The sequence below is a fragment of the Falco peregrinus genome, chromosome 2 (assembly GCF_023634155.1).
Source record: "Falco peregrinus isolate bFalPer1 chromosome 2, bFalPer1.pri, whole genome shotgun sequence".
In the NCBI taxonomy this organism is placed as follows: domain Eukaryota; kingdom Metazoa; phylum Chordata; class Aves; order Falconiformes; family Falconidae; genus Falco; species Falco peregrinus.
The window spans coordinates 64608813-64625499 of record NC_073722.1 but is presented as its reverse complement, the minus strand read 5'-3'; the positions used below and the strand labels follow the sequence as shown (position 1 = coordinate 64625499).

Here is a 16687-nt window from a genome sequence, read left to right as displayed (position 1 = left end):
GCGAGAGCTTCACCACAGCCTAAGACAGAGCACTGCTAGGAAATGAACTAGGAGAAAAAAAATCCCATTCAGCTCCCCATGTGCCGTAAAGCTGTCACATTCAGACGGCAGCAAGAGGCCCTCCAATGCAGACCCTCAGTTTGGTTTGTTTTTTTAATTATAAGACAAGATGCAAGGCTCTGGAACCACGCTGAGAGCCAGCAAAGACAGCACACGTCCTGAGAAACAGATCTGGGTGTCTCTTCACCAACCGTACAGAGCCAAGGAGGTAAGCTCAGGAAGGATCCTCCGGCTCACCTGTGAAATAATGTGGTCTGTGGCTTTTTACTGCAGAGCTGCTGTACCACATCCACATTTTGCAACTGAGTTAGAATCAATGACTTTGGAAGAAGACCATGATCTCACCTAGAAACAGCGTACAATTTTACCTAGAAGATTACTATGATCTTACCTAAGAGTTTTTCAGGGATTGCAAGTCCCTCACATTCCTAGGAAAGCTCCCTCAAAGGTAAATTCCCTTCTGTGTTACAAATGTGCAGCTCTTCCTAACTCAAGCATATCTGATATTGAGACAACACATGCCTTGGATTTAGAGACTTAACTTGATCCTGCTTAGGAATTCAGAAATTACAATCAAGTCCCTTCTCAAATTCTTGTTTTGATAAATTTCCTAGGGTGAGCTTGTGGTCTTTGTGAGTTTATATTATATTTCTCTTATTTTTTCAAACATAAGAACATCATTTGTAATGAAGCAACACAATTGGAAGGGTATCAGCAACATACTTAAAAGTATATTAATTGCTTGTGTTTTCAAAACGTTTTAATGAAGTCAAATCAGGAATAGACTCTCATCTGATGAAAAACCTATACAGTATTTTATAATGATATTGTATAAATTCTTGGCATTTTAAACAAAGATACTAGGGATTAGCACAAGCAAGATTATTCAGTCAGCAATTATTATTTCTGCTTTAATTATATGCCCCCCTTCCCCCCCCTTTTAATTTAAATGTCATACTGTAAGGCTTTCTAGACAGATTTTGTGTGGGTAACCTTAGAAAGACTGTTCTCAGTGAGCAATCCTATAGCACTAATGCATGACGAGTAGTCATATTAATAAGTATTATGAAATGTACCATTCCTTTAATGCCTCATCCAAGGCCAAATGAAAGACTATCATGCTGGGATCAGTCCTGGGCATGCAGAAGGGGCCGTTCCTCCAATTTCATCTTCTAGCTGATGGCAAGAGAAAGAGAGCCATGCTGTAGAGCAGCCTGCCTGCAACTTGGGCAGGGACAGACCGTCAAATGAGCACCCTGTGGATCCCAAGGTCACTGGGGTCTCCTGCATTTGTACAGGCTCCAGTCCCCTTTCCTACCAAACCTTGAAGAAGAAGCTGTGCTTAAGAAATGAAAACTTTACCCAAAGGACCATGCGAGGTTGTGGCATGCCAGTGGCATTGCAAGCCTTGCCTGCTGGGGAAGTTTTAAGGGGGGACTGACCTAGTTTAAATTAAAGCCGCATCTGTGAGAGCAACTCGGCGGTAGGAACAACAACCTTGCTGAAAACTGCCTTGTAACTGTGCAATTCAGTCATCACCTAATGAGCTGCCCTCCAGCCTCTCCTCCTGCTCCCACCACAGAAGAGAGGAGAGAACCAACTTCCAGCTGTGTTGCACAACACTCTCCTTTCCTGGGTGGGCAGTAAAACTCTGACTCCCCACAATTTCTTCCTCCTGAAGTTGATTAGAAGGTTTTATTAATTAGCAGGCTCCCCATCTTATCATGCGCTGCACCTGAAGTCCCACTTCTATTTTTGAAGCCAGTAATTAAAGCCAAAGGTACCTGAATAAACAGGCCCTGATGGGGACTAATATTCTATCAATATAATGAAGCAGCTTGCTAGACAGTAAGATGCCCAGGCTCAGATGTTAACCAAGTCCAAGGTCAAAACATGCCTTGGCTGGCAAGCACATCCTCTGATGAGGGCACCCCCAGGTAAACCCCCAGTAATTTTGCCAGAACTAATCAGATTCCGTGGAGAAGTTCTGGTCATTAAAACTGTCAGGGGCCAAAACAAACAGAAAAGCAGCAAGGCTGCTGCTCTGACAGCACAGAGAAATAGCAATGATCAACAATTTCAACACCTTCCCTGTAGAGACTGCAATAATTAGCTGGTAATTATCAGGCATGATTTCCTTTAACATAGAGGGAGTAGGAGGCTGCCTGCTTCAAGGACAGCAAATGCAACTTTGTTTCTTTCATGCAAAATTGAATGGAAAATGCCACTACTGGCTGCCAAATCCCAATAAAGACAATGCTTCATCATCAGCCACTTATTGGTACCTATTAGAAACTGTTCTGCAGCACCATAACCAAAGTATTGCCCCTGGTTATCACTGTACGCTCCTCAGAGAGGAAGGGGGGCATAAACAGCAAATGACAGAAACAGGCAAAGAGAAAGAAAAAAACCCAGCCACTTACTTGATATTGTCAAGACATCCAGATTCAGGTTTCAGTATGGCAGTATGATGAAACATTTTATAGAGAGCGATCCCAAGGAAGATGACATTAAGCTGAAATGGGGGGGAGGAAAAAAAAAAAAAGGGTTACGTGACATGGCACAATGTGATGGGGAGAAAGTCCTCTGCTTCTGTGTAACAGATGAGTTGCTGTAGAAAATTAGCTCTCACTGCAGTTTTATAGTGACTGAAGCACAGAAAATTGCCAAGCATTTTATACTGTGAGCTGGCCTGTAGACTGCAGGACTGGCGATGCCACAGCGTTACCAAAGCTGTGGCACTGCATATGTTACTGATACAGGGCTGGCTCCAACATCAACTGTAGTGCTTCAAACAACATTATGGAAAATTAAAAATACGTTCTGTAATGGCTCTTCTGTGTCTGAGAGGTGTACAGTTGTGAAAATCATTCCAAGCATCTTGCTTAACTGGCCCCACTGAAATGAAGCAAAAAAGCATCTTTTTCTGTGAATATATCTTTTAAATATGGTGTAACAGAGGAGGTGGTAAAGAGTAATCACAACTGCTAAAGATGCTGAGCACAATGCAAAGTTGAAAAATAAAAAGGAAAAATAGTTTGATTTGTTTTGTAAAAGATGTGATGGTGTTTCAATGCCTCAGTCTTAACAAGGCTGCCAACTCCTCAAAAGGAGTTCCCCCATAAGCCCAGGCCAGGGTTTGAGGCATAATCAAAAAGGGAAGATATCTTTTTATGAATGAATTGCTTGAGGGGAAAAAAATCCAGTAGTTGCAGCTGGTGGCATGGCCCCCTCCCTGATGTGGAAGGCTGCTGAAACGGCCCCCAGCTGCAGAAGAAGCAGGGACAATGTCTGCATTGAAGTGAGAGCGCCTGGTTTGCTGTGTTAGCCAAACTGTAGCCTATTCAAAACAAAGGATGGTTTATTTAAGCCATATTGTAGTGATTAAAGTATAAGAAAACTCCAGCTGCCTCTACAGTTGGGTTCTCTACCTTGCTGCTGTGTTAGCCTATACGCTAGCAACGTGCTAACTGTGAAGTCGCACGAGTTTCAACGTCTGCCAGGGTGGAAAAACCCCCACCAAACCGCTCTTCCAGTTTGGACTTTATTTCATCCCCCCAGCCCCCACTCCCTCCCCTGTCTGCGCCAATTTCTCTTTTTTTGCATGATCAAGGCAAAGCTTCACTCTGGAATTCAGGGGGTGGGGGGTGGCAGTGAGGGGCATCAACACAGAGTTTGGCATTTCTAAACATTCAATGGTAGAAACCAAACTCTGCAAGTGTCCACTCCTAAGCTCCCCAGCCCGTTTTGAGCAAGTATTTTGCAATGCCAAGAGCCTGCTCATAACGAGGGTCTAATTGCTTGTGCCAGGTGGGGTCAAAGAAGAACATGCCTTTCTCAAATTAATCTGTGTAAATTAAAGATAAAGTGTAAAGGGACAGCAAAAGTTTTATTTCTTGACCTGAGAGATGGAGTAGTTAATTAGGAGTTCTTACCATAATTATCAAGGTCGCTGGTCCTATAAAGCTCCAAATGAAGTAGGTGTCAAGTCGGAGCCAACATCTGTAATGAAACACAGGGAAGAGAAGGCATTCAAGGACTGCACCCAGGACATACATCAGGAGTGAGCAAGTGACAGAGAAGAATGGGAGCTGCAAAACATGCCGGTGGGAGACAGGAAATATTACATTGCTTGTTCATTTAAATGCTGAATTATGTGCCCAATTTCTGACAGTGCTATTGATGGAGTAAGATAATTACCTCTGGAGGAAGCAGAAAGAAAATGGCACAAGGCCTAGTTGCTAAGGCGCTTTTTTGCATCTGTAGGGAAAAAAACCTTAAAACTGTGGGGGGTTTAAAAAAGGGGTCTGATGAGGAACCATGGAGCTGCTTCTTCGCTTTAAGCTCCTCTTCCCTCTTCAGCTCTAATGCAACACAAGCTGTCTGTCAACTGTCAAGCAAGATGACATTTCTCAGGCCAGCAGATCAGAGCAAATTTGGTGCAAATAGGAAGCACGATTTGGATAACAGAAGGCTGAGGTTTAATTAGGTTCAGCAACTTCCCCTTTTGAGCACTTTATTTCCTTGAACCTCCAGAGTGTTTTGTTTCCACTAATGTTTCAAGGGTTGCATATGGTACGTGCTATCACATGAAGTTGATTCATGGCCTAAAACTAAATTATTAATCACTTAATTTCAACTGCATTTAATACTCCCCACATTTTTTAAGACCCCTGGGAAATTACATTTCCATTCCTAGTTCATTCCAGGTGACAGGAAGATAAAATGGAAGTGACTGGTTACAAGACAGATGAATATAAATTCAAAGAAAGTTTCGCACGATGTTTAAAATAATAATATCTTGTCGTGTTTGCAACACTGCAAATCACAGCTCCATTTATACACAGAGGACTAAGAAAGCACAAAACCACTCTTATACTAAACATCCAATGGAATTTCGTAATTAAGCAAGTGACAGCAACTGTATACATTAATTTATCATGGTGGAAGAGATAGCATCTCTCACAAATGACAGCTCTGGTGCACATGCTGAATTTTTTTTCCCTTCCAACGGACTTTGCAACAGGCAGAAAGGTCTGTGCCAGCAGCTCCGTGGAAGAGATCAGCAGGAGCCACCTGCCAAGAGAATAAAACATGCCCTGGACCTCTCTGACTGGGAGAAGCCAAGATATGAATAAATTTAAAAATGTAGAGAAAGCTTCTCACTTCCCTCCCAATACCATATAAATTTCAGGTCTCGTCAGTGCTGAAGATGTATCGATATATATATAGTTGTACTGCTATTCATCACAAATTAAAATACCCACTTCCGTGACCGTTACTCCTGAACTGCCTCTGCAGCTGTTCATCCAAAATCTTCATGTGACAGCATCGAAATCTTAATGCAAGAGGCAAACAGAGGCTTTCAGAGCAACTGCAGGGAAATCTTGTTTCCTCTGTGACTGCTGAAGTTCAAGGTGATTTAGATGCAGCTGGTAATGGAACAACACAAGTGAGTAGAAACCATTTGAGTCTGATTTCCTATAGGAAAGGGTTTATGTGATCATGACATCTGTGTATCACCCATAATAACATCTGAAATGTCACCCAATTGCAACTAGATTTGACAGAGAATAGAGGTTTCAAGGATAATTAAGTCCCTGGAAAAAGTCCTCCCGCCATCCCTGAAAAAAGATATTCGCATCGCAGCAGCTCACACATTACACAGCATGTCAGACTTTACACCTACCCTACACCATAGGAAAAAAGTGTAACTTGTGCTTGTGCCTCAGCTGCCACATATATGTCAGGGAATACGCAGCCCCACAACTTTTTTCTACTGATAATAAGCGTGCTGGTGTGTGGGAGAGGACCCAGAGGGTTGTGGTGGTTTTTTGATTTTTTTTTTTTTTTAATTAAAACATTTTGAACTTTTTTGCCAGTTAAAATTCAAAACAATCCCCAGCCCCTCTGCACAGGAGTTGGGAGCACAGCGTATTTTAACTGACAAGCAACTTGGTTCTCCTTCAGCCCCAAAAGAAAGCTGGCTCTTGGAAAACAGAGGGAAGAGGAAAGACATACACTCTCTCTTTACTCTTTAAAGAATGATGGCCAGGCATATGGTCACATCTGATGCAGTTGGTTTTGAATGCACACAAATTGGGACATGGAGAAAATCAGTGAAAGCTGAAATCCAGCATGAGGGAAAGGCTGTGCTGGCTGAGCAAAGAAATGCAAAGCAACTGGTTTCCTTTTCAGTCAGCCAAATGGATGAAATTTTTAAAAAAATGTCTCTTCAGTTCTGTAGCACAATTCAGTGACAAAAGATGGATGCTGTGGATTGGAAACAGGGAAGCCCAGTTCTGCCCTCGGGATAACTGGGGGACAGGCATGGAGCAAAAGGGTTCCCTGCTAACAAGAGACGGCTCCATCTAAGCAAGAGTACACCTAAGCTTGCAAAAACCAGACAAGGCTTTTTGTCACCACTCTGAATGCTCTAAAGAACATGATGTCATTTTTTATTTGTCTGAATAGAAAAACCACCTTTCTATGAAATGGTGTATGGCACTCAGTCATGGGTGAACAGAAAGCTGCAGGACTGCCTTTAATCCACAGAGGGACTTTAAAGACTGGTAGGGTTTTTTTGTGGACATCAGGAAGAGATGCCACTGTGAACCCATTTAAGTCATACCTCATTAAAAATGCAAATTAAGACCAAAACATCAAAACACAGGCATCCCGCCAATTGCATTGAGGAGCTGTAAATTGCTAATCAGACAAGTACCACACTGAGCTTTTCTTTCCTTAAAAGACAAAAACCCACATGCACAATGAGCTGCATAAATGAGCTCCTCCAAACAAGGAAGCAATCAGGCAACTCGCTTCCCAAAGTTGCTAATCTTGGGCTGCTGAGTTACTTCTGACCCCCCATGTGCAGCTGCACCGTGAACGTGGACTCGCCGCGTTACCAGTTTAGACTACACTGCCTTAATCAAATGAGTTGCTTCAGGACTCAGTACAAGGCAGAGCAGACTATCTGAAAATCTGCGGATGCAGGCAACGCTGCTCATAACCCCATTGCTTCTTCCAAGAGTCACACCAGCATATTCAGTGCTCGCAATGAGCTCTGTGGTGCCACTGTCCTTTACTTTTTCATTTCCTCCTTTTCCACCGTGAGAAGTCGCTACATTCACCTAAAGCTTTTCCCAAGTAATAAAGACTACAAAGAGTTTACTCTATTTTCTGCATGAAGAGAAATCAAATACTGAACTATCCCCGGTGTGCATTAAATATAACCAATAAACAATCATTAGCTGCCATTGGACCATAAAATTTGAAGAGCCCTAAACATATCATGTTGTTCATAGGAGCTCAGTGGTTTGTTTCAAGTGGCTATACAGCCTCCTGTGTGGGTGCTGCAGTGGGATATGTATGCACAAGATGTGCCTTTCCAGGATGCAATGTAAGTTCTGCCTAATGCAGTTCAGCATCCACATTGCTCATGGTTCCTCCTCCAAATACCCAGCGTGAACACTGAAAACAAAACTAGCTCAGTGGAGCCACCCCAAGACAGACCATAGGGCTAGAAGGTATTTTCCAAGCAACATTAACATGCATAAAATGTCGGTGGCTGGCTGATGGACTTGGAGGCTGTGTACATACACCAGCCTTATATTTTGCTTTCTGACAGCTAGATTGCTTACCATGTATATCCTGCTTTATAGCATATCAAAAGGGGAGAGAGGGGAGGAGAAACAAGAGAGAGATTCCTGTCATGATGAATTTGATTACCAGCAGATGAATATATCTACAAGTCTGTTTTCTAAAATATATTGAACCACTCAAAGCATAGGAGCTTTCCTCTGAGATTTGTAAGAGGCATTGATACGAAACCCAAGACAGTATGGGAATACGGAACAGCTTCCTGCTGTCAATTTTGGATGGCCTGCTACTTGAGTGAGTGCCCTCAAAAGGAGGGCTAAAGTCTGAATCCAGCTTTTACTAAATTTTAGACACAAGTTCTTTTCAAACAGTAACAGCAACTGCAAATGCTGTTTTCCCTCTGCACTTCACAGCATTGCCCACCACTATGTTTGACATCAGATTTGGCCAGGAGATGGATGGATTTAGTTAACACACAGGACAAGGCAAATGATGGAATTTATAAAACTGCAATCAGAGTATTTTGAGTTTCGCAGCAAAACTTGAGACACAGCCATTTAAGACGCAGCAGCTGAAGACCTGGCCCATAAGAAATGGTCACTTGGACGTTCATATAAGCATTGCCAGAATCGCTTTGCCAGTGTTGGGGAACCACACTGTCTGCAGTGGGGCTTCCTGCTTCTCACATTTACTTTAGAAATTACAACCAGAACAAGGTGAGGTGCAGTATTTCTGATTTATTTCAGGGAAAGGGCCTAACACGGCTCAGCTTGCTCACATGGATAGTCCCTTTTGTTCTGAAAGGGATGATCTTTCAATGGAATCACTACACTGCTTTTTGATTCTGAAAGCAAATTAATCTGGTAATATGAGCAGTCTGAACTGCTCTTAAACAAACAAACAAACAAAAAAAACCAGTAAAAGGATAAGGATTAATTCCAATCTTTGGAATAAATAATTGTAAGAGAGAGTTTCTTTACTGGATAGCTACTCCAAAACACCAATATGAATACTAGGACAAGCAATGCTTCAGAAAATCAGAAGCAACAAGCAATGAACAGAGAGAGGAACAACTGCCTGTTCCTGGCTATGTAATCTGGGTATATGTTACAGGAAGGTTGCATTTAGAAAAGAAAATGAAATCAAGAAAACCTATGTTGGGTGTCTGAGCAAATCATTCTGAGATGTATGAATGGTGGCAACAAATGCCAAGCAAAAAAACAAACAACACTAACAGCTCCATAAGTCCTGCTTAAACAAATGCAATAAATAATGGAGGGAGGCAAGTAATATATTCCAGAGGATGTTTTACAAAACCCGGAAAAACCAAGCAACTTCTTGCAATCAAATTATGTATGCCTGGCATATAGTTCACAACAAATTCTAATCAGTTCTACACTTCTAATAACATTATACAGAAAAATACATCATCATCCATCAGCCAGATGGAGCATGATAGTTATACAAAACATATTGTATGTTTTTTATTTTCCACTATGAGAACGTGATAAAATTGTGCACTCTGGAATCAGAGATTATAAATAAATATTTTAGGCTCTGCAAATCTCTGTGAATATTTATTTGCAAAATATTACATATACAAGTTTAATCATTAAAAATAGTACTTTATGTTGTGGGGAAGGAAAGAGATTTTACTGGCACAGACAAAGAACTGCTGCCTCCTCAACACAAAGATAGCAAAGTTTTGTTGTTTGCCTCCAGTGAATTTCAGCCAAATTTTCTGGTTGTACCTCCCATGCCATGGAAACATTTGGGCACCCAAGGTTGCTGGGAAAAGGCAGTGTAACCCATGGAAAATGTTTATTTTGCTATGCCTGAGAAAGGTCATATATTCATTTAACAGGAGCAGAAACATTTCAGCAATGCAAAGCTGCCACAGTGCTGTATGGAGCTGTGGTTAGGTGCCATATGTTCCCACTCTCTACAGCAGCCTGCTGCATGCTGCGATCTCCCACCATCTACACTGGTACTCTGGTTGTCCCTACAGAGCATCATGAGGAATTCTGCAAAGATGAGGGTGGATGCAAATCAACTGCTGTCTCACATCCAAAGTAATACCCTGGGCTTGGGGATGTCCCTTTAACTACCAGCGAATGAAGACATTTTCAACACCCAACAGTCACAGAGCACTGTAACAGAACACAGTTGGTGCTAGCTCTTACCACAAACTAGCTGCAATGGTGGGTTTTCTTGGGAGGCAGCCCAAAATGTTGAGAGAGAAGTTAAAAGGATTGCCCCGGTGCTACAAGCCCTGCAACGGTAACACTGCGGAAGTCCCAGGGTGAACAGCATGGAAGGCAGCCACTAAAACACCAGAAAGCAAACTGCACTGCTGGGGTACAACTCCAGCAACTGCATATGCAGAAGCATCTCAGCTGGCTTTCCAGGGAGCTGGGCTCACGGCCCTTTGGCCGTTAACAGGTTTGAGGCTCAATATGCCCCATGTAGGCCACTGTCAAGAGACAGGTCCTCCATAGAAACACCACAGTAAGAATAAATTTGTCTAAAGGGACAAGGCAGAACGTTTCAATACCTGATTCAATGAGGGCTTATATATTGCTCAAGAGGGGATATGAACAGAAGAGTTGGCCAGGGCGGAAAGCAGGTGGCAGCTGATGGAAAAGTCTTCTCCAAAAACTGTAATCAGCTGTTACATTATTTTTCTTTGCCCCCTAGGCCTGTCAAAGTTGCTTAAACTACTTTGGATAAACTGGTAGAGATCCTTGAAAACTTACTTCCTCCTACCTTTATCTGTGTGGGCCATTCCCTTTCCACAAAGTATGACATTTATACAAATTCAGGTTGCTATTCTCCTACTCATGGGAGAAACACAGTGCAAATATCCAGCTGGGATCCAAGCTTAACTGCTGGCACAGTAACTGATCATGAGCAGCTCCACTGCTCTACAGATTTGCTTCTGCAAGGAATTGCATTCGTATATACCAATAACGTTTCAGGCAAAAAATGTTGCAGTTGAATTTAACAGAATATCAACTGCTGCTATGGTCTGACCCAACCTGTGCTAAAAAACAGCTTTAAAAACACCACCATCTTATTGTTATGTATGCCTTCAGACTGAACCCTTAACTCAGTTAAAACGACAAGGAAAAGGTAGCCTGACAAGGAAAAGCAAAAAAAAGTCAATAAAACCCCATTGTTAGTACTATTGTAACAAAGCTGGCAAAGAAAACCAAAGGCTCAATTTTCCTTTTGTTTTCCATTAGACAGTGTTGCACGATCATCTAAATTGTGCTTTGATACCAGTTTCAGCAATGTTGAAAACATTTAAGAATACTCATATGATAAATGATGTAGCTGTTCCAATTTGCAAATAGTCTAACGCACTCCACAGTCACCCCCTATTTCACTTGCAGGCTCCGTTAATTTCATAGAACACTTAAAAAAGTGGAAGAAGAAAGCAGTGTTTCATCATCCAAAGGAGAAATACTCTTTGGTTAGAGAAGAAGGATGACCTACCTGATACAGCACCAAACTGCGACTTGGGACAGCCACCTCTCCTGATGTTATGCAATGATGTGATAAAAATTTTCCCCAACTGACCTCCTCAAGAAAACACCTTTGTAAAACATTTCGCAGTGGGGAATTGGTGCTGTATCATCATGGTCTGTGCTGGAGACACAGAGATAAGGCAAGGCATGCCTCATGGCTGAGCTCTGTCTGCACAAGCCTCCTTTGCCTGCCAGGTCTCTGGGCTCCTCACTTCCCTTTGTTGTCCTGACTGCCATTCCTCCTGACCAGGTGCAAGCATTGCTAAGCCCCACTCACACTTTGTCCGTGCCGTAGCTCCGGTAGTCCACCGCTGCTGATACTGCCACAATCAGCGCAGGCATGCCGTAGCCGACCAAATAGAAGTACTTCCTCCGGGAGTGTTCGCTCTCAAAAACCTCCACCAACATGATGTAGAGCTGCACTCCCTCCAGAAACATCCAGGTGAAAGCTGCCAGGAAGAAGAAGTGCAGGAGGGCAGCAAAGACGGCACAGGCAATCTGTGTGCAGATTAAAAAGAGCAAGGAAGGTGTTTGTACTGTGTTGAATTAATGCAACAGTCAGGATTACTCCTACTGGGAGGTTTTATAAGGATGAGGGAGTTCTTATCTTCCTTTCTCCAAAAGAACATTTTTTTTCGCTTGGAAAATGTGCATGAACTATTTTAAAACTGACACATCTCTGCGTATATTAATTACATTCAAATATACAAAGGTAGGTATGTACACAATCTGGCAAATAAACATATAGAGATGTACATAGTATAAGCAAAATTTTACAGCCTGCTTATTAAACACACACACACATTATTTACAAACAATGCACATACAACCTCTGATATCATGGCAGGCATCAGCATTTGACTCCCCGTTAACAGCCAGGGGCCCAACCTTGTGAGGACTCACGCATGGAATTAAGGCTGTGCTAGAATATATCTCACTGCATGGTTAAACATCCCATACACACTGAGACGGGAGACTGCAGCAGGAGAAGAAAGTGATTTGCTTCTTACCGGCTGGTCAGTTCGGTTGATGCCAATAAGGAAGAGGAGTTCTGCCACGAAGAGGCTGATGCACAAGTTCTTGTGAATCGTGTTGCGGTCACTCTGCAGCCCACGGAAGAAGCAGAAGGTGAAGATGCAGATCAGGAGGCAGACTAGTGAGAGCAAGATGCCAACCCACGTGATAAAGTCTAGGAGCAGGTCATGGACTGCATCGCTGTGCTGAGATAAAACCAAAAACAAATCATCAGTTGCATCCTGCATGACTTCTAATCCACCTTAGACACAGAGTAAGGTTGTCTGAAGACCCTTCCCCAAATACTTTTATACACTCACCAAGCTGTGGCGCAAGGGACCAGTAGCAAAAAGTCTAAATGGACCTAGATTTGAATCCTGCATCAAGAAAGCTGCAATCTGAAATACAGACTCCAAAGCATCTGGCAAGCTGCAGGTGCTCTGAACAGACTCAGACCCCAAAATATCCTAGAAACAATGATGCTGTTGCTGAAAATACTGAGATGTCATAGCTAGCCTTGTGTGCAGCTCCATCTTTTGCAAATACGGCAAAGGAGCGGACACACAGTACAAAGAACCATTGAACACTGTGATTCAAGTGTAAAAATGCTTCATGCTAACAGCATTGTGGAGATTACAACCGCAAGTCCATTATAACCATTTACCAACACTGAAAAAAGACTCTCTTTAAACATTCACAAAGACATATGAGCTTGGAGGCTTCAGACAGAGAGAGATCACTTAAATATCTTGGGGTTTTTTGTTGTTTTTTGGGGTTTTTTTTCACCAGGGAAGGCAAAAGAAAGTTTGATTTTTTCTTTTTCAAACTCTGGAGCTGTATTTTGAAACTTCTTGTAAGTTAGAATGCTAGCCAAAAAAAAAAAAAAAAAAAAAACCAAACCAAAAAGGACAGAACTTTTTACATGAATTTGCTTTTAAATTGTAGCAGAACAATGATTTTAAGACATCCTAAAAAGTTAGTGATTCCCTGTGATGGACTTGTAACATGGCTTTACCCCAAACCCTTGCAACCATGGCCATTGCAGTGGCAAAGTTAGGCGATCCTGAACGTCACTGGACTGCTCCTGGGCTTACACTCCACCTCGCTCCCAGAAAGAGGAGGGGGGTGCTGCACCCTGACTCTGAGGGTATCCTACCATCTTATTCAGGCTGTAAAATTCACTCATAACTTCCCAAGTTTCCACCAGATGTGGTGAAATTAGTGATATCATTACTTAGTAAAACATACATAAGAAATACATGGTGAGTCATGAGATGGCTGCTTGGGCCTAAGTGGTTAGAGTCAACGAGCTGAGGGGAAGATTGGCTGGAAATCTCTGGGGGCTTTTCAAAAGGACCAGAGAGGCTTGAAACCCAGCTCTGTGGTCCACCAGGCTGTGTTATAAATGGTATTCACATTCCCCTCCACTTCTGGCACTTTGATGACTTAGGCATTATGTAGGCTGGCAAATACAACAGTGCCACACAAAAGCCAGGAAAAACTGGAAACATTTTCCTCCCCATGGGATAAAAGCTTATGACAGACGGAGGGAAAAGGTGACTAATTTATCCATTTTCTTTGCTTGCTTGCCAATGATAAAGCCACATCAAATGTCAGGCCTTTCCTGATATACACTCTGCTATATCATCACCTGTGAGAAACAACTCAAACCTTTCAGCAATTCAGCTTTATCAGCATGAGTGATAGGCATCAAATGATAATGAAACATGGGGAGCGACTTTCAGCTCCATCTCTTTTGTGCTGGAAGTTTTCTCTCTAGGGAGACTTGGAGGTGGAGAGATGAGGGCTTCTTTCCCCAAATGCTCTTGCAGCTCTCCTGTTTCCAATATCTAAGGAATTAGGGGTTGCAAGTCCAACTGAGAGGTAAGAAATCATTATGTGCTTACTGTAGATCATGACAGAAATTCCTATTCCAGGCAGCTCCTTCAGCAGCACCCAGAAAACTGAGAAGATGAAGTGCATGTCATTTTTCTGGCGGCCATGCACTGCTTTATCTCAGTGTCATTCCAGCTCATGCATCCCTCTTAACTCAGTGTGAAAAAATGTTAATACAAACCTTGTACCTTGCAAATCATTCTTTCTCTCAACCAAGGCTGCTGGGGAATGGCAGGAGAACATCTCCCTGACCAGCCCCACCAGCTCACCTGATTAGATCGCCCTGTCAGGCTGAAGTGACCAAGAGCTCTTGGGCTGTGTGAGTGGGGCAAAGCAGCTGATGTGCCTAGATGCAGGCAGAAAGAAACCAGGCAGACTTTGGCCATAACATCCAGATGCAGCCAACAGCACAGAGTCATCTATCCCAAGACAAAGTTAGCTTAGCACAGGAAAATTTTTCAAGGGCTTCTTCCCCTGCATGAGATGAATCTCACAGGTCTCAGCTCCTGTACCTCTATCACAAAACTATAATTCTGCTGACTTTAAGACACAATGCAGGAATTAGAAGTGGTTTTGCTCCTGGAGAGGGATCCTGTCATCTAGTTTGGTCTTCCTCAGGGAAGGGCCATTTGCCCCGAAGCTCACCATACTTAGCAAGAAATGCAGACTTTAGTGCTGCGGTATTATTATCACTCTTATTACTCTTCTTTTTAATATTAATTGCAATGATAATACTGATTTTATGTACATTACATCCATCCCTGGAGCGCTGGAAAACAACCATAAAATCTACTTCTCCGTAATTACAACTTCCTTTCCCAACCTCAACCAACTCACAAAAGAACAAACAAAAAGCAATAATAAACTTGGAACAATTTAAAAACACCTTGGGGTGGGGGGTGGGGGTATGTAAATTCTAGTAAAGTCCAAGAGAAGCGAGCTGGATTTCAAAGGCTGGGTGCACTGTCCTGTTTGGGATGCCCAATTTCAGGTGCCATGGCAGAGCTGACGAGCCAGGGAGGAGCTGGCAAGGCTGACAGCCTTCCCATGGCAGTGCCAAGTGCCCCTAGGCCAGGCACACCCACAGCTTTTACGCAAGTCCAACAAAAGGGAATTTGCCTTTTGCTGGAGACTGAAACTTGTAAAACACTGTACTGCCACAGGCTACAAAGCAGAATAATATGGGAAAAGGAGGAATCGTGGTAATCATTCCTCAATATTATGAGACTATTCTTGCCACCACCCAATTGCTATGTGACAAATAAGGGAGCAATGTACCTAAATTACACAGTTGGTGTACGGCGTTCCAGGGTTAAATATGATAAATAGCACACCAAAATTTTGTACCTGGGTCACAGTCTCTGAGCCTGGTCCCTCAACTGCAGAGACACGCAAGAGGAGCAAATCTTCTCATTACCCTGCCCAGCACTGTTCAGGCACTCCCTGACTGAAGATTAAATAGCTTTGACGTACGCGCTAATGATATTCTTCCAGCATCCTGCAAGCCCTAGAGTCCCTAAGGCATGGAAAATATATCTGAAACCACCAGTGTATTGGTAACAGTCAACTCTTGCTTCTGGATAATCTTCCCAAAGACCTAGGCAACCAGAAGAGCCCACGGAGGGTACCAGATGTTAATCCAAGGGGCAATTTCCTGACAGCACCAATCAAACACCTCCTTATCCAAATGCACCATGGCTGTCAAGACCGGTGCTACACGGCCCAGCATGCAAGCCAGTGGGGTTTTTACCACTAAGTTGTGATAGCTTTACAGGTAAACTGTCATGCAGATTATTTTCAGCACAGGAACAACTTAATGAGTAACTGAAAGAAATAAAATAATCTACTTCAGTGAAAGGGTTTCTATATTAAATATGTTTTACATTTATGATTTAAGCATGCACCTGACCCAAAGCCCAGTGAAAGACTTCCCTGGCTTTGGAATAAAGCCCCACTTTTGCTCCAGTGGGACCAAGAGCGACAGAAGGAGAGCGCTGAGTGTAACCTGTGCAGGAGGAGTTAAGGTAGCACTGGTAGCAACCCCAGCAGGGTGAGCAGGCAGCCTAGGTATTATCCAGGCTGGGAAAATCAACAAGCAGTTCTTGCAGCACCTGTACACCAGAGCTGAGCTAATAAAAACAAATCCCAGGGAATGTCATCTTATGACAGAATGGCTCTCCCTGAGATGAACAGCCATTTCCTCCCTTATTAAAAACATCAGTAGAAGAAAACAGCCACCAAAGCGAGCTGCCAGCAGCAAAGGACACATTCCTTGGCCTAATCTGTCCCTCCAGGAATGGAAAGAATAATATGTTTGGGGGTGGAGGAATAAGCAAGCAGTAAATAAAAACACAATGTCATTGACTAGCTTAGTTATGACCGCCTGGTGCCTGGTGGGAGCTGGCAGTGTGCTGGGCTGGGCAGAGACCCAAGCGGGACACGTTTGAACCCCTGTGCATTGCTGATGGTGCTCCTTGGATCTGTACCTCTCTGGGGCCATGTGGGCTCCCTTTGCCCTTCTTCCCCCATTGCTAGTGTTGAGAAAGGATTACTGCTACAACTTGGCTGTAATGTTTCATGGCTAA

General features: G+C 43.0%; 1 protein-coding gene across 8 annotated transcripts in view; it reads right to left on the bottom strand.

Annotated features, from left to right (window-relative positions):
* ADGRL3 (adhesion G protein-coupled receptor L3) overlaps positions 1–16687 on the bottom strand; it is a 342991-nt gene that overhangs the window by 55417 nt on the left and 270887 nt on the right. For all 8 annotated transcript variants that reach the window (XM_055796415.1, XM_055796409.1, XM_055796407.1 and 5 more), the window contains 4 exons: positions 12203–12412; positions 11470–11690; positions 3996–4062; positions 2484–2575 (listed from right to left, as the gene is read on the bottom strand). In XM_055796415.1, coding sequence (XP_055652390.1) covers positions 2484–2575; positions 3996–4062; positions 11470–11690; positions 12203–12412 — 590 coding nt within the window. The remainder of the gene's footprint in view (positions 1–2483; positions 2576–3995; positions 4063–11469; positions 11691–12202; positions 12413–16687) is intronic.